The following is a 24300-nucleotide window of genomic DNA, read 5'->3' as shown; positions in this document are numbered from 1 at the left end:
TTGGCGCATGCCTTCCTGCGCCACTTCCGAGAGCTCCGATATGACCGGCAGCTCTTTTGTCTCCATCCGAGAGGTCTTCCGCGAGATTTCTCCGGGCTGCTGGTCTTCTACCAGGAACTCCTCCGGACCTGGAAACTGTTCTCGGTGACCAGGTCCGTGGCAGCCACCGTGGGGGCAGATCTCATCCCGGATCTCCTCTCCTCCTGCTACACAACCCCCAGCTCTGTGTGCAGGTGGCGGAGTCCCCCATGGTGTGCCAGAAGTTGGTCCTAGCAGAAGTCACCAAAGTCGGAGACCTCCTGGACTACGACTGGGGAGACTGGCTGGATCCCCTGACGCTCGCTCAGCGCATGCTTCAGGAAGTGAGGGCCGCTTTACCGCCCACTGCTCGGGATTATCTCGACCGGGTCCTGCGAGAGGGCACGCCCCACCCACCCTCCACTCTGAGCCCTCCAGACTTTTTAATCGGGCCCCTGCCCCATAGACCCAATCGGCCCCCCCCCGTCCCTTCGCCATGAGCCGGCTGCACAATCTGCAGCCGGTTCTGTTCCGGACTGCGCCAAGAAAACATCTATACATGCTCGTGCTCCATGTTTTTCATGTCCTCGCCCTCGCGTCTCACCCTGATACGAAGTGGCGGGACCTCCTGCCACCTCTGGAGGGTGAGAAGCCCCGGTGGGCCAGCCTTTATTCTACTCTGATCCTGAAGCCCACCGGGAACATCAGTTGGTGGCTCTTTCACGGAGAAGTGAGCACAGGCGTGTACTTGGCGTGGTTTACCCCTATCCCAGACACCTGCCCCTTTTGCGGCGTGAGGGAACCCTGACGCATGTTTACCTAGAGTGCGCCAGGCTACAGCCCCTATTCCGGCTCCTCAAGGATATTTTGTTATGATTTTGGTTGCACTTTTCCCCTTACCTTTTTATTTATGCACTCCCTATCCGTCGCCCCACAAAGTCATGGGACCTCCTGGTCTACCTCCTCCTGGCCCTAGCAAAACTGGCCATCTATAAAACCAGAGTGAGGAGGCTGGCCAATGGAGTCTCCGGTGACTGTGGGGCCTATTTCCGATCCTCCGTTCGTTCACGTATCCTGGCAGAGTTCCTCTGGGCGGTGTCCACTGGCCCCCTTGACATCTTCGAGGAACAGTGGGCGCTGTCTGGCGTTCTCTGCTCAGTGTCCCCGTCTGGTTCCCTTCTTTTGACCCTTTGACCTCACTCCTGTCCCTGTTCTTTTATTAGTTGTCCCCTGTAATTTTTTGGTCTCCAGGCCCTGTGGACCCCCCCTTAGGTTGGGATCCTTCCCCGCCCACATCCTGGATCCCAATAGGACCAGACTCCTGTACCCCACTAGTCAGATGAGTTTTACAGCTATATCAGACAATGAATGTTTGTTTGGTTATTTCATTACCAAAGGTAATTGAAGCAGATATTTATGAAGTCATTAGGAGGTGAACTATCTCCAATTCAACAGGTTAATCATTAATAGTTGGAGGATTTTCTTGCCATGCTGTATTAGGAGGAGAACATCACCACACAGACATTTAAATTGTTTTATTTAACTAAAACAACAACGTTCAGTATTCTGGATTTGTTTCTTCAACAGCAAACATATAATAGTTTATCAGAAAAGCGTATGTCCCTCTCTTCTCACATTTGTCTCCAGACTTCTCCTTCTCCAGATCTATTCCGCCTTCAACAGTCTTGTATTCATTCAACTTTTTGAAACTTTGCATTTTTTGAGATCGGTAAGGGATTGACTCTTTGTACCCAAATGTGCAGAGGGAGCATAGAGGTGAGGTCTGTTATTTCTCACGTCTATATATTAATTTATTTTAAAACATTTTTGCTGTTAACAAGCATGTTACCTTTGAAGACACAAAGCCACAGTTTGAGAACTGGAAAACTAAGCATCTCTAATGGTATCTTCTAGCCTGAGCACTGAGTCCCATTGGGTAGATAGAAAGATTAACTTAAGTAATCTATACAGAAGCCTGTGGAACCCCATAAGACTGGGTCCTTAATGCATGAACTAGAGGAACTCATTTACAAAACTTTTTTTAAACATGACATGACTATATTGTCTCATACTATAGAATTGGAATTTATAATCCCTGTTCCATGATGAGAGATTTTTGAGCTATAATGTATCTTAATTAAAACCATCTTTAGATAAAATGGTTTTTGAGGAAAAAAATATCAAAAAAATCCGATTTAATTAACAAAAATCTGATTTTTTTTTAAATCATGGATTTTATTCACCCTGGGAAACATTGTAAAACATGCCCTGGGATGGAGAATTAAGCAGTTCAACAGTCCAGATTGTACCCTGGGGTATGCCTCACACCTGCTCTCTCCTGGGACCCAGCATGGCACCATTGGGCTTTCATCATCCTGATCCTGAAAGGCAAGCTGAGCATTGCAAACCAGAGAAGAGGAACTCGTCGACATCCTCAACTCCACCGATGTTGGTTTTGGCTAAATCCTGAAGTCCCCCTGGCATGGGAGACTTGAGGTTCTGCTGTCAGCCTTCTCCTCGTGCATCTTTTTCCTTCCCAATGGTCAGAGGTGAAAGTAACTTAAAGGACTTAGCACAGGGGTGAGGAAAGTTTTTGGCCTGAGGGCCACATCGGGGTTGTAAAATTCTATGGAGGGGCAAATAGGAAAGGCTGTGCCTCCCCAAACAGCCTGTCCTGCTCCCTATCTGCCCCCTTCCACTTCCCACCCCCTGATTGCCCCCCTCAGAATCCCGAGGAGTGTCTCCCAGGGCAGAGCCCCCAGTCTGGCCAGGGCCCCTTCTCAGCCCTGCCCCAGGGGGGGCCTGCTCGGAGGGAAGGTAAGAGAGACCTCTCCACACCCCCGTCACACCTGGGCTGCAGCGGGAGTAGGATAAAGAGGTATAGGGGGTGAGGGCAGGTGGGGGGGGCAGAAGGCGGGTGCTCGGGATGTGGGGGGCAGGCTGGGATGTGGGCGGGGGTGCACTGAAGGGAACATGGGGCGATGCAGGGGGATCGCGGGGATTGTGGAGCTGAGGGGAGTGAGGCTGGAATGGGAGAAGATGTGAGTGTGGGGCACTGCAATGGAAGGGGGGATGTGGGGAGTCTTGCGGGAGAAGAGGGAGAGATGTGATATAAAATTATTCTACTTAACTGACAAGGGGGCAAATTTATCACATACATACTGGGTCAGCTATAGGTTGTCTTAACTCAGGAAGATTACCACCCAAAGGTCAGGGACGACCCAGAATCTGTACAGAGGACATTTGTAACTATTTTTGCCACTCATAACCCTACGTGGCAAGATATCCAAGTTCTTTTAAAAACTCAACTTTCTGAGAAAGAAAGGAAACAAGTGCTCAGTCGAGCTCAGGATTCTATAGGTGATTTACCCCCTCCGCCACCAGGACGGAATGCCCTGAAAGCAGGAGATGTAACCGGGGGTGATCCTAACTGAGATTACAACAATGCTGGAGATCAATGTAAGTTAACCTCTTTCAAGACTGTAATTTTAGACGGAATCAAGAAGGCTGGGCAAAGAACTACTAATTGGAGGAAAGTAACTTCTGTCCATCAAGGCCCAGATGAACACCCCTCAGATTATTATGAAAGACTAATGAAAGCTCCTAGGTTGTTTGGGGGTTTAGATCCTGAGGCAGAAGCAAACGTGCCAGTGATAAGAGGATTGTTTGAAGACCAGGCTGTGGAAGATATAAGGAGGAGATTAAATGATGTGGAAGGATTTGCAGGGATGCCTCTCTCTCAGGCCTGGTCTACACTACGGGTTTAGGTCGACTTTAGCAGCGTTAAATCGAATTAAGCCTGGACACGTTCACACGACGAAGCCCTTTCTTTCGACTTAAAGGGCCCTTTAAACTGGTTTCTTTACACCACCTTCGATGAGGGGATTAGCGATAAAATCGGCCTTTGCGGGTCGGAATTGGGGTAGTGTGGACGGAATTCGACGTTATTGGCCTCCGGGAGCTATCCCACAGTGCTTCATTGTGACCACTCTGGACAGCACTCTCAACTCAGATGCACTGACCAGGTAGACAGGAAAAGACCCGCGAATGTTTGATTTTCATTTCCTTTTGTCCAGCGTGGAGAGCACAGGTAACCATGCAGAGCTCATCAGCACAGTAACCGAGATGGAGTTCCAGGATCACAAAAGAGCTCCAGCATGGACCGAACGGGAGGTATGGGATCTGCTCGCCATATGGGGAGATGAATCAGTGCTAGCTGAACTCCGTAGCAGTAAAAGAAATGGCAAAGTATTAGAAAAGGTCTCCAAGGCCATAAAGGACCGAGGCCATAACAGGGACACACAGCAGTACCGTGTGAAAATTAAGGAGCTACGGCAAGCCTACCACAAAGCCAGAGAAGCAAATGGAAGGTCCGGGGCAGAGCCGCAAACTTGCCGCTTCTACGCGGAGCTGCATGCCATTCTAGGGGGTGCAGCCACCACTACCCCAACCGTGTGCTATGACTCCGTCAATGGAGAAACACACAGGGAAGAGGGTTTGGGGAACAAGGAAGATGAGGATGGAGGTAATGTAGGTAGCTCACAGCAGCAAGGAAGCAGAGAAACCGGTTTCCCCAACAGCCAGGATATGTTTGTCACCCTGGACCTGGAACCAGTAACCCCGAACTCACCCAAGACCCTGAGGGCACACAGGAGACCTCTGGTGAGTGTACCTTTGTAAATATTACACATGGTTTAAAAGCAAGCGTGTTTAATGATTAATGATTAATTTGCCCTGGCAATCACGGCCAGTACAGCTACTGGAAAAGTCTGTTAACGTGTATGGGGATGGAGCGGAAATCCTCCAGGGACATCTCCAGAAAGCTCTCCTTCATGTACTCCCAAAGCCTTTGCAAAAGGTTTCTGGGGAGGGCTGCCTTATCCCGTCCGCCCTGGTAGGACACTTTACCACGCCAGGCCAGTAGCACGTAGTCTGGAATCATTGCATAACAAAGCATGGCAGTGTATGGTCCCAGTGTTTGCTGGCATGCAGACAACATCCATTCCTTATCTCTCTTTGTTATCCTCAGGAGAGTGATATCATTCACGGTCACCTGGTTGAAATGGGGTGATTTTATTAAGGGGACATTCAGAGGTGCCCGTTCCTGCTCTTCTGAACAGAAATGTTCCCCGCTGTTAACCACGCGGTGGGGGGAGGGGTGAAGTGATCATCCCAGAGAATCAGGTGTGTGTGTGTTGGGGTGGTTTACTTGGGTTTGTGCTGCATGTTAACCCAGAAACCGCAGCCCCTCCTTTTACATTGAAAACCCATTTTAAATGGCCAACCCAATTCATCCTTGATATGGGAAATGAGGGCGCTGCTGTTTGAAACCATTCCCACATGTTAAGAAGGTTAAAAAAGCCAAAAGACTGTGGCTTACCATGGCTGTCTGCAAGCCAAAATCTGTTGCCTGGCACTGCGTGAGTGATCTCTCATACCAAACCGGTAGACCCTCACTATAAGAGGAAAAATGCGACCTTGTAATGAAAGAGTGTACCCATTGTTCTCTAAAATGTGTCTTTTTTAACCACCTCTCTCTTCTCCTCCACCAGCTGCAAACGTTTCTCCTTCACAGAGGCTAGTGAACATTAGAAAGAGAAAACGGAGGACGCGGGACGATATGTTCACGGAGCTCCAGATGTCCTCCCACGCTGATAGAGCACAGCAGAATGCGTGTAGGCAGTCAATGTCAGACATGAGAAAAGCACAATATGAACGAGAGGAGAGGTGGCTGGCTGAATGGCGGGATGAACAGAGCAAGTGGCGGGCTGAAGATGATAGGTGGCGTCAGCTTGCAGACAGAAGGCAAGAGTCAATGCTCCGTCTGCTGGAACATCAAAGTGATATGCTCCAACGTATGGTTGAGCTGCAGGAAAGGCAGCAGGAGCAGAGACCGCCGCTACAGCCCCTGTGTAACCAACAGCCCTCCTCCCCAAGTTCCATAGCCTCCTCACCCAGACACCCAAGAACACGGTGGGGGGGGCCTCCGGCCACCCAGTCACTCCACCCCAGACGATTGCCTAAGCATCAGAAGGCCAATTATCCCCGTACTTGTGTGAGGAATTAATAAAGAATGCATGAATGTGAAATAACAATGACTTTATTGCCTCTGCAAGCGGTGCTCGAAGTGGGGAGGGGAGGGTGGGGTGGTTGGTTTACAGGGAAGTAGAGTGAACCGGGTAGGGGGGGCGGAGGGTTCATCAAGGAGAAACAAACAGAAGTTTCACACCGTAGCCTGGCCAGTCACAAAACTCATTTTCAAAGCTTCTCTGATGCGCACCGCGCCCTGCTGTGCTCTTCTAACCGCCCTGGTGTCTGGCTGCGCGTAATCAGCGGCCAGGCGAGTTGCCTCAACCTCCCACCCCGCCATAAATGTCTCCCCCTTACTCTCACAGATATTGTGGAGCGCACAGCAAGCAGCAATAACAATGGGGATATTCTTTTCGCTGAGGTCTGAGCGAGTCAGTAAGCTGCGCCAGCGCGCTTTTAAACGTCCAAATGCACATTCCACCACCATTGGGCACTTGCTCAGCCTATAGTTGAACAGGTCCTGACTCCTGTCCAGGCTGCCTGTGTACGGCTTCATGAGCCATGGCATTAAGGGGTAGGCTGGGTCCCCAAGGATCACGATAGGCATTTCAACATCCCCAACGGTTACTTTCTGGTCCGGGAAGAAAGTCCCTTCCTCCAGTTTTCGAAACAGACCAGAGTGCCTGAAGACGCGAGCATCATGTACCTTTCCTGGCCATCCTACGTTGATGTTGGTGAAACGTCCCTTGTGATCCACCAGGGCTTGCAGCAGCATTGAAAAGTACCCCTTGCGGTTTATGTACTCGGTGGCTTGGTGCTCCAGTGCCAAGATAGGGATATAGGTTCCGTCTATGGCCCCACCACAGTTTGGGAATCCCATTGCAGCAAAACCATCCACTATTGCCTGCACATTGCCCAGAATCACTACCCTTGATATTATCAGGTCTTTTATTGCCCTGGGAACTTGGATCACAGCAGCCCCCACCGTAGATTTGCCCACTCCAAATTGATTCCCGAGTGACCGGTAGCTGTCTGGCTTTGCAAGCTTCCACAGGGCTATCACCACTCGCTTCTCAACTGTGAGGGCTGCTCTCATCCTGGTATTCTGGCACTTCAGGGCAGGGGAAAGCAAGTCACAAAGTTCCATGAAAGTGCCCTTATGCATGCGAAAGTTTTGCAGCCACTGGGAATCGTCCCACACCTGCAGCACGATGCGGTCCCACCAGTCTGTGCTTGTTTCCCGTGCCCAGAGTCGGCGTTCCACGGCATGAACCTGCCCCAGTAACACCATGATTTCCACATTGCTGGGGCCTGTGCCTTGTGAGAGGTCTATGTCCATGTCAATTTCCTCATCACTCTCTTCGCCGTGCTGGAATCGTCTCCTCGGCTGGTCCGGGTTTCGCCTTGGCGTGTCCTGGCTCTGCACATACTCCAGGACAATGCGTGTGGAGTTCATAGTGCTCATAAATGCCACGGTGATCTGAGCGGGCTCCATGATCCCAGTGCTAGCTATGGCGCCTGGTCTGATAAAAGGCGCGAAACTAGTATCTGACGGACCAAGAGAAGGAGGGAGGGCGGGAGGGCCGAGTGACGACATGGCGTACAGGTACAGGGAATTAAAATCAAGAAAGGTGGCTGTGCATCAGGGACAAACACTAACAACTGTCACACAGAATGGTCTCCCCAAAGATTAAACTGAAAACCCTGGGTTTAGCAGGCCGTTGATTTCCCGGAGGGAGGGGAAGCAAATGAATACAGAACAAATCTATTTTTTACATCTTAAGCTGGCAGTCGACGGTGCAGCATGACTGATAGCCTCTGCAGTACGATGATGATGGATACCAGTTGTAATATACCATCTTCTACCAAAAGGCAAGGTGCTGCTGCTGTGTAGCAATGCAGCCCCATGTCTGCCAGCCCCATGTCTGCCAGCACCCAGATCGCCCTCAGCCTCTTCTGGGTGCTTAGCAGACAATATTGGGCAATTGGCAGAAAATAGCATACTACGACTGATAGCCATCATCATCGAGACAGTAGCATGTCTGCCCAGGTGCCCATGATTGACAGCCACTCCAGTACAACGATGATGGTTACCAATCATAATATACCATCTTCTACCAAAAGGCAAGGGGCTGGTGCAATGCAGCCTTACGGCTGCCAGCCCCACAGCTATTAGTCATGCTACACCGCCAAAAGGCAGTTAGCAGCTGTTGCTGTGTAGCAATACAGTCCCACGTCTGCCGGCACCCAGATGACATATGGTGACGGTGAGCTGAGCTGAGCGGGCTCCATGCTTGCCGTGGTATGTTGTCTGCACAGGTAACCCAGGTAAAAAGGCGCGAATCTATTGTCTGCCGTTGCTCTGACGGAGGGGGAGGGGCCTGACGACATGTACCCAGAACCTCCCGCGACACTGTTTTGCATCATCCGGGCATTGGGATCTCAACCCAGAATTCCAATGGGTGGCGGAGACTGCGGGAACTGTGGGATAGCTGTGGGATAGCTACCCATAGTGCAATGCTCCGGAAGTCGATGCTAGCCTCGGTACTGTGGACGCGGTCCGCCGACTAGAGCACTTAGAGCATTTTATGTGGGGACACACACAATCGGCTGTATACAACCGATTTCTATAAAACCAGCTTCTATAAATTTGACCTAATTTCGTAGTGTAGACATACCCTCAGATAGTGGCTATTGCCACCAGAGTGTTTAATGGGAGAGAAGCCCGACAAAAGGCTGAGAGTGTGAAGGAAGAAAAGGGGAATATAAGAATGTTGGTGGTTGTATTGAAGAGAGCAGAGCCTGGCGTTGGCAGAGGCTGAGGAAGAGGACAAGGGTTCGTTAGTAGAGCGGACCCCGTAAAGGGGGGGTCCAGAGGACTTTTAATTTGTTTTTACTGTCATCAAGAAGGGCACATGAAGAGAAATTGTAAACTGAGAGCCCAGGAACAACCTAAACCTCCCCAAGATGTCAATATGGACCAAAGTCCAGCTTCGACACCGCCCAATCAACCCTTCCAGGGGGTGATGCAGGATGGGGCACTTTATGACTGACTGGATGAAGCGGGTCCACTTGTTCTGTTGCCCAGTACTTTCCTTATTCCATAATGATCCCCTAATTCCTTTGATGATTGGAGGAAAACAGTATGATTGCTTATTAGATACAGGAGCCACCCTCTCCACCCTTACTGATTTGGATCTTCCTAAGAGTGACAAAATCAAACGTGTTATGGGACTCAAAGGATAGAACAGGGCATTTTACTTCCCTGCCACTCGCCCTGTAACATGCCCATCTTGCCAGTAAAAAAAGCTTAAACCTGAGGCCCAAAGGAACACTGTTTGGAGAGTTATACAGGACCTCAAAGCTATAAACAATTACATAATCCCTAGACATCCTGTAGGTCCTAATCCCCTGCTATATTTTCAGCTGCCTTGCATAAAGATTTGTAAGATATAATTCTCCCAGGACAGTCCATGTTGCTTTTGTACGTGGATGATCTTTTATTATGCTCAGAAACACAAGAGACTAATAAGGAGGACTCGATAGAGCTTTTATGTGCCTTAGCAATGAAAGGACACAAGGTGTCACCCTCAAAGACTCAATATTGCTCAGAGGAGGTGAAATATTTAGGGCACATACTAAAACCAGGAAAGAGAAGCCTTGCTCAGGAAAGTATAAGTGCCATTTTAAATGTACCCCAGCCCAAGACAAAGAGACAGTTAAGAGGGTTCCTCGGCACGGCAGGATTCTGTAGGTCCTGGATTCCTGGGTATGGGGAAATGTCAAAACCACTAGTGCAGATAACCACCAAGGATAAACCTGACCCAGTGAAATGGACTAAAGATGCTACCAAATCCTTTGAGAGCATCAAAACAGCCCTTCCATCGGCACCTGCCATGGGACTCCTGGATTATAGTAAACCTTTTACCTTATTCATTCAATAAAGGGCAGGGGTGGCCTCTGGTGTTCTTACACAAGCTTTAGGATCACAGCAACGGCCTGTGGCCTATTTTTTAGCACTACTGGATCCTGTTGCAAGAGAAGCAGTAGAAGGTCTTAAAGCTCTAGCTGCTGCAGCTTTGTTAGTTGAGAAAGCTCAAGAGTGGGTACAAAGACACCACCTAGTGGGAAAAGTTCCACGTGCTGTTACTCTCCTTTTAAATCAACCAAATACCCAACATTTCACTAATGAAAGATTGACTAGAGGATTAGTGGATGGTGCAGACCTTGCCTGGACTGAAACTTACATTCACTCGGAAGGGACCCCTGGATAAGCTCCCCAGCGAGGGAGTGACGCTTGTTGGCCGACTGGCAAGGCCAACCCAAAGTAGATGACTACGGGGCAGCCAAGGCCCTAAACAACTGATATCAGAGTTTTCAACGGATATAGAAGATTGGACTGTATTATTTGGATTAGCATTTATTGCTCCTTTTTTCTTTTATTTGTTGGTATTTTAACCTATTGTGAAAATGTTTCCTCTGTTAATTTTGTTGACTTCTCCTTCCCTTTCTTATGAGCATAATAATTTCATTAGATTTAGCCATGTAGTGAGGAATAGAATCCCAGAACGGAGGAATAACTCATGTTGGGTGTGCACCTTGGTGCCTCCCGATGCGGAACGAGGACTTTCTTTCCTTCCTATCCCTTTAACGGCTGCAAATATTACTCGTTCAAAGGTGTATGTTACTCCCCATCGGGCTACGACTCAGACCTAGCAACAAGAAGGTATAAGCCCTAATTCCGGGTATTTGTTAACCTTCAAGGCGCAGGGTGAGTGGTGTCTCCTGGGGAATGGGCCAGGCCTGTTTTTAGGAAACAGTACTTGCAAATACTATGTGGGCCCGGGTGGTGATGGAGAGTGGGTCGCTCCCCTCGTTTATTGTTTTGACACCACTGACGACGTTAACCGTAAGAGTGTCTGCGCCAATAGTGTCTGCTATGAAATCTGCACCATGGTATGGGAAAACGCCGATGGAAAAATGTCTATCTGCAGACAGAAATATAGAGACGGAGACGTCTCCTCAGAGCACGGGCCTATTGGGTTTACGGGATGTTATACTTCCCTCTTACAAAAGCATTGGGAGTGACACGGGATGCTCCTCCCGGCCCTGTTCCCGCAGGGTTCGGTTCTTACTGGGTGTGTGGGAATAAAGCCTATCATACCCGTCCAGTACACTTCTCAGGTTCTTGTCATCTTGCCTGGTTGTTACCCCCCTCTCGTATTGTAAAACAATTACATAAAGGCAAGATTAGAAATGTAAGGGATACTAGCAAACCTCAAGCTGAAGAGGATGCAGCCCTTGAACCAATGACGTGGGCAACATTCCCTAGTAATCGCAGACTTAGGAGAGGGGTTATAAGACTCCAGGGTATTTTAGAAATTATGGCTAATGAAACTGCTACCAGAGTTGCAAATCAAGCCACTGAGCTTAAGCAACTTAGACAGTTACCTTTACGAAATCGTATAGCTTTAGATATTATTTTGGCAGCTCAAGGAGGAACTTGTGCCCTCATAGGGCAAGAGTGTTGTGTATTTGTGAATGACATCTACAAAGACACCTTTGACAGAGCAGCCCACTTAAGAGACATCACCCGAGACAGGTCTGATGAAGGTAGCTGGACACATGATCGGTTTGATGGTTTATTTTCCTGGTTCCCTTCTCTAACAGGCTGGCTAAAGGGACTCCTGAAAGGAGGTGTTATGATTTTACTGATGATTGTGTTTATTTTGTTTTTCATGTTTCAATTGTCCATGTGCATAATATCTAAATCTGCTAGGGCAACTAGCAAATCGAAGGGAATATTTCTCTCTGTACAAGGAAGACGGGTTTTGGCAAAGGCAAGAACCACGCCATATGCCAATATTCTGACCCCTACGTATTTGCTGTAACGCTCCTACTGCTGGGAAAAATATGATCATGAGCCCATTATATGGGTCATGATCAAAGGGGGGAAATTGATATAAAATTATTCTACTTAACTGCCAGGGGGCAAATTTGCCACATACACACAGGGTCAGCTATAGGTTGTCTTAACTCAGGAAGTTCCTTCGAGAGGAAATGTAGCCAAACTCCAAACCTACAGATAGTGGAACTCCCTGTACCTGTGTCCTGTACATAACTAACTGCTTGGTTTGCAAAACAAGCAAGGAGGAAGGGACAAGTATATGAACAATAAGGGGTCACAAGAGGGGCAGATATATGTAACTTGCTAATAATGAATGGTGATGATAGGAAATTTTGGCCAATCATAGAGCGATGGATTATCATAGTCAACTGCATATAATGCTTTGGTGTAAGTTTTTTCTTTGTTCTTGCTGACTTATGAGCTCGAACCCAAATGCAATTGAAATAAACGGATCACCCCTCCCGGGGCTTCTTGCTTCGCTAGCTGTGTCCATCTCTTCTTATTCCTCAGCTAGAATGGACAGAGATTTCTACCACAGATGCAAAGGCAGCTTCTCCGCCCCATGGGACACGATGGGGGATGGGCGGAGAGAAGCTTTTCTCCTCCTGGAACTAGTCAAACCATCTTTGGGAGTGATCAGGGGACAAACCCCTCAGGACACAGAAGGTACAAGGCAAACCCCCCACCCCCAGACACACACAAACCCAGCTCCCAGTGTGTTATGGTCAGACACACCTGTGCTGGTGGGGTCTGTGTCTCATGAGTTTTGGGGTTTGCCCGGGACCCTGATCTGATTTCACTGCAAGATAAAGACCTCAGCCACACTGGAATCAGACCAGAGTCACTGCTGGGTCGGGGAGGCGGGGGGAGGATGAGTGCAGATGGACCAATGGGATCAGCCTCTGGCTGCCTGTCCCTGGGGGCTGCCGGGGGAGTCCAGGGCAGCTCATTCTTCAGGTGTTGCCACCAGAGGGCTCCGGCTGTTGCTAAGGGAGAGGGGTTTACACTGCAATGGGGAACAATCCCCCAAAGGGCCCCTTTGATTCTTCAATTTTTCTAGTGTTTGGCTCAGAGTTGCTGTTACTGGAAGGGTCTGAAGAGCCTGGGGGGGATGTGGAAGTGTGAAAATGGAAAAGGGGATTTGCAGGAGCCATCTTAGTGTTGTTAAGAGACAGAGCAGAAGAAAGGCTAACCTTAACCCTAACATCTCGAGATTTGTAGAAGCTGGGATAGTGCGAGGCGGATGGGAAACTACGTGGGAACCTGTTTTCTAACCTTGCTTTAAGATGAGAATGGACTGCTGACTAAGATAATGGGAAGGACAATGTATAAACAAGATTCAGCTGTATCCAATGACATATGTGACCTGCCTAAGGAAGGAGACCCCCCCATCCGTAGCCTTCCCCTGAAATTGCTTGAAATAAACTGCCTCTGACTTGCTGATAAGAAGCATGAAGAGTGAAGACTCTGTTTCTTCCACAGGAATCTGGGGATGACATGGAATGAAGCCCCTTCTGTAACCTTCCCTCTCCCCCTGACAGGCTGAGGAATCACATCCACATTTTGTTCCAGATTGTCCTGTCTTCCAAGAGACGGGGAAAGGGAATGGCTGTGATTCAGCCAGATCAGGTAGGGGATTTTCAAGGAGCTGCTGGGCAGAGGGAGGGAGAGGAAGGGCAGAGACAAGGTGTGATAAACCTGCTGATTTTCTGAGTAGGCCCATTGGTGGCGGGGGAGGCGAGAGGGGACATACTCCCATTTCTCAAAAAGGATATAACCCCCCTCGGCAGATTACAATGTCAGAGTTATTTCTGAGGCTGTGGATGGCGTTGCATTCTATACGGCTGAGGTTATGGGGCAAGTGATGATGTATGTTCACAATTTAAGCCTGTGCACGTCTGTGGAAGCACTCTGTGTAGAAGTCCAGTCTGTCATTTCGACCATCAGAAGGAGTCCACACAGAATTCTTCTTCTTCTAGTGTTGGTAGGAGAGTTGCTTTGGGTCAGTGTGCTGTTCCATGGTGTGTTGAAAATATTCCTTGAGTCGGAGACAACAAAAGTAGGCTTCCAGATCACCACAGAATTGTATCATATGTGGGCGGGTGGTGGGGCAGAAAGAGAGTCCCCGAGATAGGACAGACTCTTCTGCTGGGTTAAGTGTGTGGTTGGATAGATTAACAGTATTGTTGGGTGAGTTAAGGGTACCCTTGTTGAAGCCCCTGTGGCAGGTAGGAGTTTAGATCCTTTACTGCCCTTAATAGGTGTCAGAAAATAAACACAGGAGAGAGACCCCATAAGTGTTTGGACTGTGGGAAAGGTAAGGGCATCAGAAAATAAACACAGGAAAGAGACCCCATAAGTGTTTGGACTGTGGGAAAGGATTCACAGAGAGATCAGCACTTCTTACACTTATAACAAATCAAAGGATCCACTCAGGTGAGAGACCTCATCAGTGCTTGGACTGTGGGAAAAGCTTCATTCAGCGATCACTCCTCATTAAAAGTCAGAGAATCCACAGAGGTATGAGAGACTCTAGGAATAGCCTGACTGCAGGATTCAATTTGACTTCACACCTCAGTGACCCACACAGTAGAGAGGCCTTGAATGTGCAGGATGCTTCATTAGGTGCTCCTGGAGTATCAAGCATCTAGAAATCCGTACAGGTAAGAAACCGCTGAGATGTTCTCAGTGCTGAAAATGCTCCAAGTGGAGCTAACACCATGTTGGACATCAGAGACTCCCCCATACAGCAGGGAAATTCTCTCAGGGCCCTGACTAGGCCATAGTAACAACCCCATTTCCTCGTTCCCACACACGTACGGGGCTTTTGGCTCCCAAGCATCCAGTTGACAGTCGCTGGGGTGAGGGTCTAGCAGCAGCCAAGCATCAGCTGGTCAGTAACCCACTGGCTCTGCCTGGTCTAAGCAAACCCCAGACAAAGGAGGAGAAGATCCGATCAGCCCCTCCTCCCTGTTGCAGTCCTGGCTGCTGAGCTGATGGGCCACAGGTCGGGGAAGAGAGAGAGAGAAACTCCTCCAGCAGCTCTCTCTGCCTGGCTGAAGTTACCCCCTCTCCCTTTCCCTCCCAACCAGGATCCCCCTGCCATGGAGATGAGGAGAAGAACACTTGGGCCAGGCCCCACCTTCACTCTGGACACCTGTACCCATCCCCTCTTTTCCACCGGCCCCTGAGCTGGGTTCCCCCTCTGACTTGAGCTGTTCCCTTTTGGGCAAGTGTCCCTGGGGGCTGGTAATTCCTCCCCTCCCCAAATCCCCCAGGGTGCTGGGCTCTGGGGGAATCAAATGTTAAGGGACAAGGACTTTGGGTTCTGTGGATGTCAACCTAGGTCAACCTTGTTGACAGGGCAGGCAGGCCAATGAGGGAGTCAGGGGCCATTCTGGGAGCTGGAACTGCCTGCCAGAGAAGGGCAGAGCTAAGGGCAGAGGAGCAGCCAGAGATGGGTTGGAGGCAGATCAGCAGAAGCACTGATTCAGAGGGTTTCTGGGTCTGGAGCAGTCTGGGTGTGGTGAGCAGCTGGGGAGAGCAAGGGGGGACCCTGGGCAGCATCGGATGACAGTCCTTCAGTGAGAGTGCCTCCAGGACTGTCTGGATATGTGTACTCCTACTCAGACCATACGCCACCAGCACTCCCAGCTATCTCCGTGACACCACAGATTTCCTGAGAAAACTACAATTCATTGGTGACCTCCCAGAAAACACCATCCTAGCCACCATGGATGTCGAGGCTCTCTACACAAACATCCCACACACAGATGGAATACAAGCTGTCAGGAACAGTATCCCTGATGATGACACAGCACAACTTATTGCTGAGCTCTGTGACTTTATCCTCACGCACAATTATTTCAAATTTGGTGACAATATATACCTCCAGACCAGTGGCACTGCTATGGGCTCCCGCATGGCCCCACAATATGCCAACATTTTTATGGCTGACCTGGAACAACACTTCCTTAGCTCTCGTCCATTCATGCCCCTTCTCTACCTATGCTACATTGATGACATCTTCATCATCTGGACCTATGGGAAGGAGACCCTGGAAGAATTCCACCATGATTTCAACAGCTTCTACCCCACCATCAACCTCAGCATGGACCAATCTACACAGGAGGTCCACTTCCTAGACACCACCGTACAAATAAGCGATGGCCACATTAACACCACCCTATACCGAAAACCCACCGACCGCTACGCCTACCTTCATGCCTCCAGCTTCCACCCTGGTCACACCACACGATCCATCGTCTACAGCCAAGCACTGAGGTACGATCGCATCTGCTCCAACCCCTCAGACAGAGACCAACACCTACAAGATCTTCACCAAGCATTCTCAAAACTACGATACCCACACAAGGAAATAAAGAAACAAATCAACAGAGTAAGACGTGTACCCAGAAGCCTCCCACTACAAGACAGGCCCAAAAAAGAAACCAACAGAACTCCACTGGCCATCACCTACAGTCCTCAGCTTAAACCTCTCCAACGCATCATCAGTGATCGACAACCCACCCTGGACAATGATCCCTCACTTTCACAGACCTTGGGAGGCAGGCCAGTCCTCGCCCACAGACAACCCGCCAACCTTAAGCATATTCTCACCAGCAACCACGCACCGCACCATAACAACTCTAACTCAGGAACCAACCCATGCAACAAACCTCGATGCCAACTCTGCCCACATATCTACACCAGCAACACCATCACAGGACCTAACCAGATCAGCTACAACATCAGCGGCTCATTCACCTGCACGTCCACCAATGTTATATATGCCATCATGTGCCAGCAATGCCCCTCTGCTATGTACATTTGCCAAACTGGACAGTCACTACGCAAGAGGATAAATGGACACAAGTCAGATATCAGGAATGGCAATATACAAAAACCTGTAGGAGAACACTTCAACCTCCCTGGCCACACAATAGCAGATGTAAAAGTAGCCATCTTGCAGCAAAAAAACTTCAGGACCAGACTCCAAAGAGAAACTGCTGAGCTCCAGTTCATTTGCAAATTTGACACCATCAGATCAGGATTAAACAAAGACTGTGAATAGCTTTCCAACTACAGAAGCAGTTTCTCCTCCCTTGGTGTTCACACCTCAACTGCTAGCAGAGAACCTCACCCTCCCTGATTGAACAAACCTCGTTATCTCCATACTGATTTATACCTGCCTCTGGAGATTTCCATTACTTGCATCTGAAGAAGTGAGGTTCTTACCCACGAAAGCTTATACTCCCAATACTTCTGTTAGTCTTAAAGGTGCCACAGGATCCTCTGTTGCTTTTTGTCAGTAGACAGGATACTGGGCTAGATGGACCTTTGGTCTGACCCGGTACGGCCTTTCTTATTTTCTTATGTTCTTATGTTCATGTTTTCCTTTCTCCTTTCCCATTTTTTCCTTAATTTTTTTTATTACTTGCTGTTTAATAAACCATATTTGTTCTGAACTCTATGCAGTGCTGAATGGCCACATCAGGGATCAGATTTCAGAACAGCAGCCGTGTTAGTCTGTATCCGCAAAAAGAACAGGAGTACTTGTGGCACCTTAGAGACTAACAAGTTTATTAGCGCATAAGCTTTCGTGGACTACAGCCCACTTCTTCGGATGCATATAGAGTGGAATAAATATTGAGGAGATATATATACACACATACAGAGAGCACAAACAGGTGGGAGTTGTCTTACCAACTCTGAGAGGCCAATTAAGTAAGAGAAGAAAAAAAACTTTTGAAGTGATAATCAAGATAGCCCAGTACAGACAGTTTGATAAGAAGTGTGAGAATACTTATAAGGGGAGATAGATTCAATCTTTGTAATGGCTCAGCCATTCCCAGTCTTTATTCAATCCTGAGTTGATTGTGTCTAGTTTGCATATCAATTCTGGCTCAGCAGTCTCTCATTGGAGTGTGTTTTTGAAGTTTTTCTGTTGTAATATAGCCACCCGCAGGTCTGTCACTGAATGACCAGACAGGTTAAAGTGTTCTCTCACTGGTTTTTGAGTATTATGATTCCTGATGTCAGATTTGCGTCCATTAATTCTTTTGCGTAGAAACTGTCCGGTTTGGCCAATGTACATGGCAGAGGGGCATTGCTGGCACATGATGGCATATATCACATTGGTAGATGTGCAGGTGAACGAGCCCCTGATGGTATGGCTGCTGTGATTAGGTCCTATGATGATGTCACTTGAATAGATATGTGGACAGAGTTGGCATCGGGCTTTGTTACAAGGATAGGTTCCTGGGTCAGTGGTTTTGTTCAGTGATGTGTGGTTGCTGGTGAGTATTTGCTTTAGGTTGGGGGGTTGTCTGTAAGCGAGGACATGTCTGTCTCCCAAGATCTGTGAGAGTAAAGGATCATCTTTCAGGATAGGTTGTAGATCTCTGATGATGCGCTGGAGAGGTTTTAGTTGGGGGCTGAAGGTGACAGCTACTGGTGTTCTGTTATTTTCTTTGTTGGGCCTGTCTTGTAGGAGGTGACTTCTGGGTACTCATCTGGCTCTATCAATCTGTTTTTTCACTTCAGCAGGTGGGTATTGTAGTTTTAAGAATGCTTGATAGAGGTCTTCTAGGTGCTTGTCTCTATCTGAGGGATTGGAGCAAATGCGGTTATATCTTAAAGCTTGGCTGTAGACAATGGATCATGTGGTGTGTCCTGGATGGAAGCTGGAGGCATGTAGGTAAGTGTAGTGGTCAGTAGGTTTCCGGTATAGGGTGGTATTTATGTGACCATCGCTTATTAGCACAGTAGTGTCAGGGATGCGTCCGGAGTGAAGAGAGTCCCTAGGGCGAATGGAGAGAGGCAAAGGCACTAGGTCAGCCTCGTTGACCGGGCAGGCAGGCCAATGAGGGAGTCAGGTGCTAATTCTCTGTGTGAGCTGGAGCTGCCTGCCAAAGAAGGGCAGAGCTAAGGGGAGAGGAGCAGCCAGAGCTGGGTTGGAGGCAGAGCAGCAGAAGCACTGATGCAGAGGGAGGCTGGGTCTGGAGCAGTCTGGAGCTGGGGGTGGTGAGCAACTGGGGAGAACGAGTGGGGACCCTGGGCAGCGTGGGATGACATCATGTTTTCCATTTCCCCTTTCCCATTTTTTCCTTAATTTTTTGTATTACTTGCTGTTTAATAAATCGTATTTGTTCTGAACTCAATGCAGTGCTGAATGGCGACATCAGGGATGAGTCCGGAGTGAAGAGAGCACCCCAGAGTGGAGATACGACACCCTAGCCTCTGTCCTGAGTGATCGCAACAAAATTGGGGATAAAGACCCCGCAGGAACCTTGGGGCCAGCCTTGTCGGGGTTTCAGACACCATAGTGGAACGGGAGTCCTCGAGGTCAGGCAGGTCTCCAGGTAAAGGGAGTGGGAGTGAGGACTCAGCTCCTTTTGCTATTCCATACTATCAGGGTGGTGTATAAACCAGTAAAGTTCCCCACAATAGTAAGACCGTTTCCCCCGCTTACCTCTGTGCATATGTTTGGTTTCTCCTAAAGTTAGTTAGGATGTTAGAGGAAAGTTTCAGAGCAGCCACCAGTGAGAGTTGCTGGCCACACTCTGAGGCCACCAAATTTGGTTGTGAGAATCCCTGGGCTAGATGCTCATGATGGGGCCTTCTGACCATAGAGCCTGTGAGTGGAACAGAAGCCAGACACAGAGATGCTGCAGCGCGATGGGTTGATCGCTAGGACCCAGGTTGAGGCTGCTCTGGGGGGAGCGATCGCTGGGCTCAGGCCCGGCAGCAGGAAGTGACTCGCAGCCGCTGCGGGGACTCTGGCTCCAGGCTCCTGGCGAGATCCCCGAGCCCCGGAGGCTGGTGCTGGGAGCCCGGAGCCCGGGCTGCAGCCGGGAGAGGGGAATCTCCAGCAGGGCTCTTCCCGCTGCTCCCCAGGAGCCTCTCCCAGGGCAGAGTCCCCAGCCCGGCCAGGCCCCTTCCCGGCCCGGCCCCTGCCCCAGGGGGCCCCGCTCGTAGGGAAGGTGAGAGAGACCCGCTCCCCGTCACCCCCGGGCTGCAGGGGGAGGAGGATAAAGAGTTGCAGGCGGGGTGCGGGGGCGGGTGCTGGGGATGCGGGGGGCAGGCTGGGATGGGGGCGGGGGTGCACTGAAGGGAACATGGGGCGACGCGGTGGGATTGGGTGGATGAGGGGAGCGAGGCTGGAATGGGGGGAAGATGTGTGTCGGGGTCACTGCGAGGGAAGAGAGTGTGTGGGAAGACTGGAGGGGGACAGAGGCAAAAACCCAGGACCCACACTCACACCCTGCTCCCAATGTGTTACTGTCAGACACACCCGTGCTGGTTGGGTCTGTGCAGGTCCGGCTCTATGTTTTTTGCTGCCCCAAGCAAGAAAAAATGTGGTTGCCTCCACCCCGGAGCCCTGGACTCCCCCCCCGCACCCTCCTGCTGCCCCAACCCTGGGTTCTCCCCCCCACCTGCTCCCCGTGCCGCCACAGCTCTTGGCGTCCCCCGACGTGCACCCCACTGCCGCCCCGGCCCTGGGCTCTCTCCCGCCTCCACCTGCACCCTCCTTCCACCCCAGCCTTGGGTCACTGGTAACTTGCTACCAGGATGGGTCATTCAGCAGGAATTTTGGATGTGCACAGAACACAGACAGGATTGGTTCCCATATGGTTACAGAACTGCAGTAAAGTGGAACCATTTTCAGCTTGTGTGATTGGAGGATATCTGGATGCATATTATAAGACTGTCCTACATAAATGAGGAAAAGTTGAGTTGCCTTTATTATTCCTTTGTTCCACTCTTAGTTTCTATGGGGAATTTGCCAATGCAATGTCACTGTCTTCCTTTCACACAAATAAAACTAAAAAAAAAAAAAAAAGAAAAGGCAATGGCTGTTGAAAATAGCAATTCCAGTCCTAATAACCACTGAGAAGCATTTCTTGCTCAATTTTGTCCTACTTTTTCTACAGCAAATTACAGTGGATCAGTATATTTGATTTGGGAAAATTGAAGTAAGAGCTGCCCAAATTGAGCTTGAGCACTCCTGAATTTTGAGGTGTTCAAATCTGGAAGGCAGGTGCTAGATTCCCTTTCTGAATATTAGCTAAATCTGCTTCCATGGCTCAGAAGTGGAAATCCTCCTAAGTGCCTGACACTGTATCTAAAGCTGCCCAGGTCCAGAGCCTCCCCTCCCTTACTTTTCATTTTAAATTCTAGTGGGATCCACATACCTCCCTTGCTAGGTTTGAGATAGAGAGGGGCACTGTCCATTTAGTCCACCCAATTCCTTCTTTGGGGGCTGCAAGTATCTCTAATCCAGTCTGGGGAAGTCTTCTGAAGGGAATATGTGGGCCAAAGCCTTCTACTCCTTGGGCACACTTGTTCCCCATTCACAGTGCCACCCTGCTCAAGCAGTGAGCTCTCTCTTCACAACAAGCTGCAGCATGAGGTTTCAGCTACCATACTCCCTCCCTGTTCCTTTCCTGCTAATAGTGGCCAAGAGAATGCTGGGAAATGTAGTTTTTTTCCTCTTCCAGGGCTGGCTCATAGGCAGAGAGCTAACCAAGGAACTACAGCTCCCAGGGCCCCCTGTTGGTTCTCAGCTCCCAGGCTACCCCAAGCAGCTGCTTGCTTTGCTGGTGCCTAGAGGCACCCCTGGGTCTGTGTCTCATGAGTTTTGGGGTCGCCCAGGGCCCTGGTCTGATTTCTGGGCAGGATTCACATCTCAGCCACACCGGAGTCACTGCTGCTTTGGGCAGGCTGGGAGTGTGGATGGGCCAATGGGATCAGCCTCTGCCTGCCTGTCCCTGGGGGCTGCTGGGGGAGTCCAGGGCAGCTCATTCTTTAGGTGATGCCATCAGAGGGCTCCTGCTGCTCCTAAGGGAGTTTACATGGCAGTGTGGGGAAATCCCCTAAAGTGGCCCCTTTAGTTCTGCTTTTTTTCTAGCATTTGGCTCAGAGATACTGTTACTGGGACGGTCTGAAGAGCCTGGGGGGAAACCGGGGTGTGACATGGACTCCACCCCCTTCTGTAACCTCCCCCATCACCCCTCTCGCCATGACAGGCTGAAGAATCACATCCACCTTTTGCCTCACATGGGTCTCTCTTCCAGGAGACAGGGAAGGGAAATGTCTGTGATGGAGCCAGCTCAGGTAGGGGATTTTCAGGGAGCTCCTGGGCAGGGGCAGGAAGGAGACAGTGTGTGATAAACCTGCTGATTTTCTGAGTGGGCCCATTGGTGACGGGGGAGGGGAGACGGGACATTCCTCAATTTCTCAAAAATGATATAACCCCCTTGCACAAGGCTCCCAGTGCTGGAGTGAGACCCCACTAATCTGAGGCGGCTGTGAAATACAAACGGAAGCTGTTTTGATTCCTGTCCCTGTCCCTGACTCAGAGCTCTGCTTTCCGTATCAGCCTGTGGCTGGCAGGTGTGTGGGAAATGAGAAGACCCTGCCCTGCTCCGTGTGCTGGGTAGGACAAGGAGCTCTCACCTTCTCCCCACCCCCTGAAGCCTCTTGGTTGCTCTAAGGAGGATGCGGGTGGGATTCTGCTACTCTGGCCCTCCCAGAGCTTCCATTTCTTCATCCTTCCTCTCTTGTGACTAGTGAGATTGTGGCTGGAGCAGCAGGTGCTGAGTGGGGGACTTTTGGTGTTTCAGATGCTGGTGACCTTCGAGGAGGTGGCTGTGTATTTCACCCAGGGGCAGGGGGCTCTGCTGGACCCCGCTCAGAGAGCCCTCTACAGGGATGTCATGCAGGAGAACTACGAGACGGTGACCTCGCTGGGTAAGGGATTCCTGTCCCCTCAGATACTAGAAGTAGGGTTACCAGATGACAGAGGTGAAGTATCAGGACACGGGGCGGGCGGAGCAAAAAAACAAACAAAAAAAAAAGCCGGCTGTGGAGCAAAACAAAGAAAACCGCCAGAGCACAGGAAAAATTGGTGGGGGCGGAGAACCCACCTGGAGCTCCATACCCTGACCCCCTCCCCCACACCAGCTTTCCTCCATTCTGTCTCTACCTCCCACTCTCAGGGAGGGAGGGGGCAGCATGCAGAGCCCCTCCCACAGCCAGAGGGACCCACCAGGGGGCCAGGTGAGTCCCAGCAGTGCTAGCCTTACCTAGAGCTGCTCCTAGGAAGCATCGAGCAGGCAGGTCCCGTCCCTCTGGCTCCGAAGGTCGCTCGGGTTGGGTTGAGGGGGGCAGGGGCGGATGGGCTCTCTGCCGGCTGCCGGCGCCTACAAGCCCCGCCCCTGCAGCACGCAGCGGAGACCTCCACGCCGCCTCTGTGCATTCCTGGGGAGTGGTGCTGCAGCACTCTGCAGGCTCCTGCCGGCCGGCAGGTGAGTGCTGGGAGTTCAGCTGTGCTGTCCAGGGCCCAGGAAGAAGAGGTGAGTGGCGCCGGCTTGCGTCCTCCACCAGATGGTCCCCAGATATCGGGAGAAAGTGCTTCCTGACCGATGTAAGTTCAGGGCATGGGACAAATCTCCTAAAATCGGGACTGTCCCGATAATATCGGGACGTCTGGTCACCCTAAGAAGAAGCAGTGGGGTCTGTGTGTCTGAATCTGGTCATGTTCTTCCCTGGTCAGTTAGATCAGAGGTGAGTGGTTCCATAATGCACAGCTGCCGTGTGAGAGAGACTTGCATCTCCGTGCCCTCTCCAGTGGGACATGGGTGTCAAAACCCAATGGACAAGCTAAACCATCCACACCCCTCCAGCTTTCAAAGGGGCATAAATCCAGCATTGTCCTGTCTGTGTTGTTTCTCGGCTGCACATACAATCCCTGTTCACCTCCCTCCTTGGGACTAGCTCCAGCTAGAGAGGGCTCTGGGTTCTGCAGGTTTAGAAAGAGGCAGGGGTTTAACTCCAGAGCTGTGTCTGAATCAGCAAAGCCCCCAGAGTGCACAGATCTTGGGAAAGCCTAGTGAGGGTGTAGTAATAATTCAACCTACCTCCCCAGACAACTTCCTCTGCTCAAGGAGGAAGTGACCATTTACCCATCCTCTTGGATTCCACGTTCCTCCACAAGAGCACAGGGACAGTTTCCACTCACGGAATGTCCTTTCTGACAAGTATTCCACCAATGCTCCATGGATCCCTGATCTGGTCTGATTCCACCCTCTGCACAGGATTCCCCTTTCCCAAACCTGAGCTGATTGCCCGGCTGGAACGAGGGGAAGAGCCGTGGGTGTCCGATCTCCAGGACTGCAAGGAAAGAAGGCTTCCGAGATACACCCGTACAGGTGAGGTCTGACACAGAAACAATCTAGGGAATGAAGGAAGAAGTTGAAAATCCCAAAATATGGTGTGAGTAAGCGCCCTCAGTTCTTCCTCATCTCAGTCAGGACAGGGCTGCAGTCATGAGATATAGC

At 50.2% G+C, this 24300-nt stretch overlaps 3 protein-coding genes across 3 annotated transcripts in view; 1 reads left to right on the top strand and 2 right to left on the bottom strand.

Annotated features, from left to right (window-relative positions):
- The window catches only part of LOC117886897 (zinc finger protein 850-like), a 362115-nt gene that overhangs the window by 200867 nt on the left and 136948 nt on the right, over positions 1-24300 (bottom strand). The window lies entirely within an intron of this gene.
- LOC117887100 (zinc finger protein 208-like) overlaps positions 1-24300 on the bottom strand; it is an 882934-nt gene that overhangs the window by 789399 nt on the left and 69235 nt on the right. The window lies entirely within an intron of this gene.
- LOC117887465 (zinc finger protein 585A-like) overlaps positions 1-24300 on the top strand; it is a 36693-nt gene that overhangs the window by 9771 nt on the left and 2622 nt on the right. The window contains exons 8-9 of the mRNA XM_034790112.1: positions 22526-22711; positions 24058-24171. Coding sequence (XP_034646003.1) covers positions 22526-22711; positions 24058-24171 — 300 coding nt within the window. The remainder of the gene's footprint in view (positions 1-22525; positions 22712-24057; positions 24172-24300) is intronic.

This window comes from Trachemys scripta, chromosome 14 (assembly GCF_013100865.1).
Source record: "Trachemys scripta elegans isolate TJP31775 chromosome 14, CAS_Tse_1.0, whole genome shotgun sequence".
Lineage (NCBI taxonomy): Eukaryota > Metazoa > Chordata > Testudines > Emydidae > Trachemys > Trachemys scripta.
The sequence above is the reverse complement of the archived record's forward strand: the minus strand, read 5'-3'. Positions and strand labels throughout refer to the sequence as shown.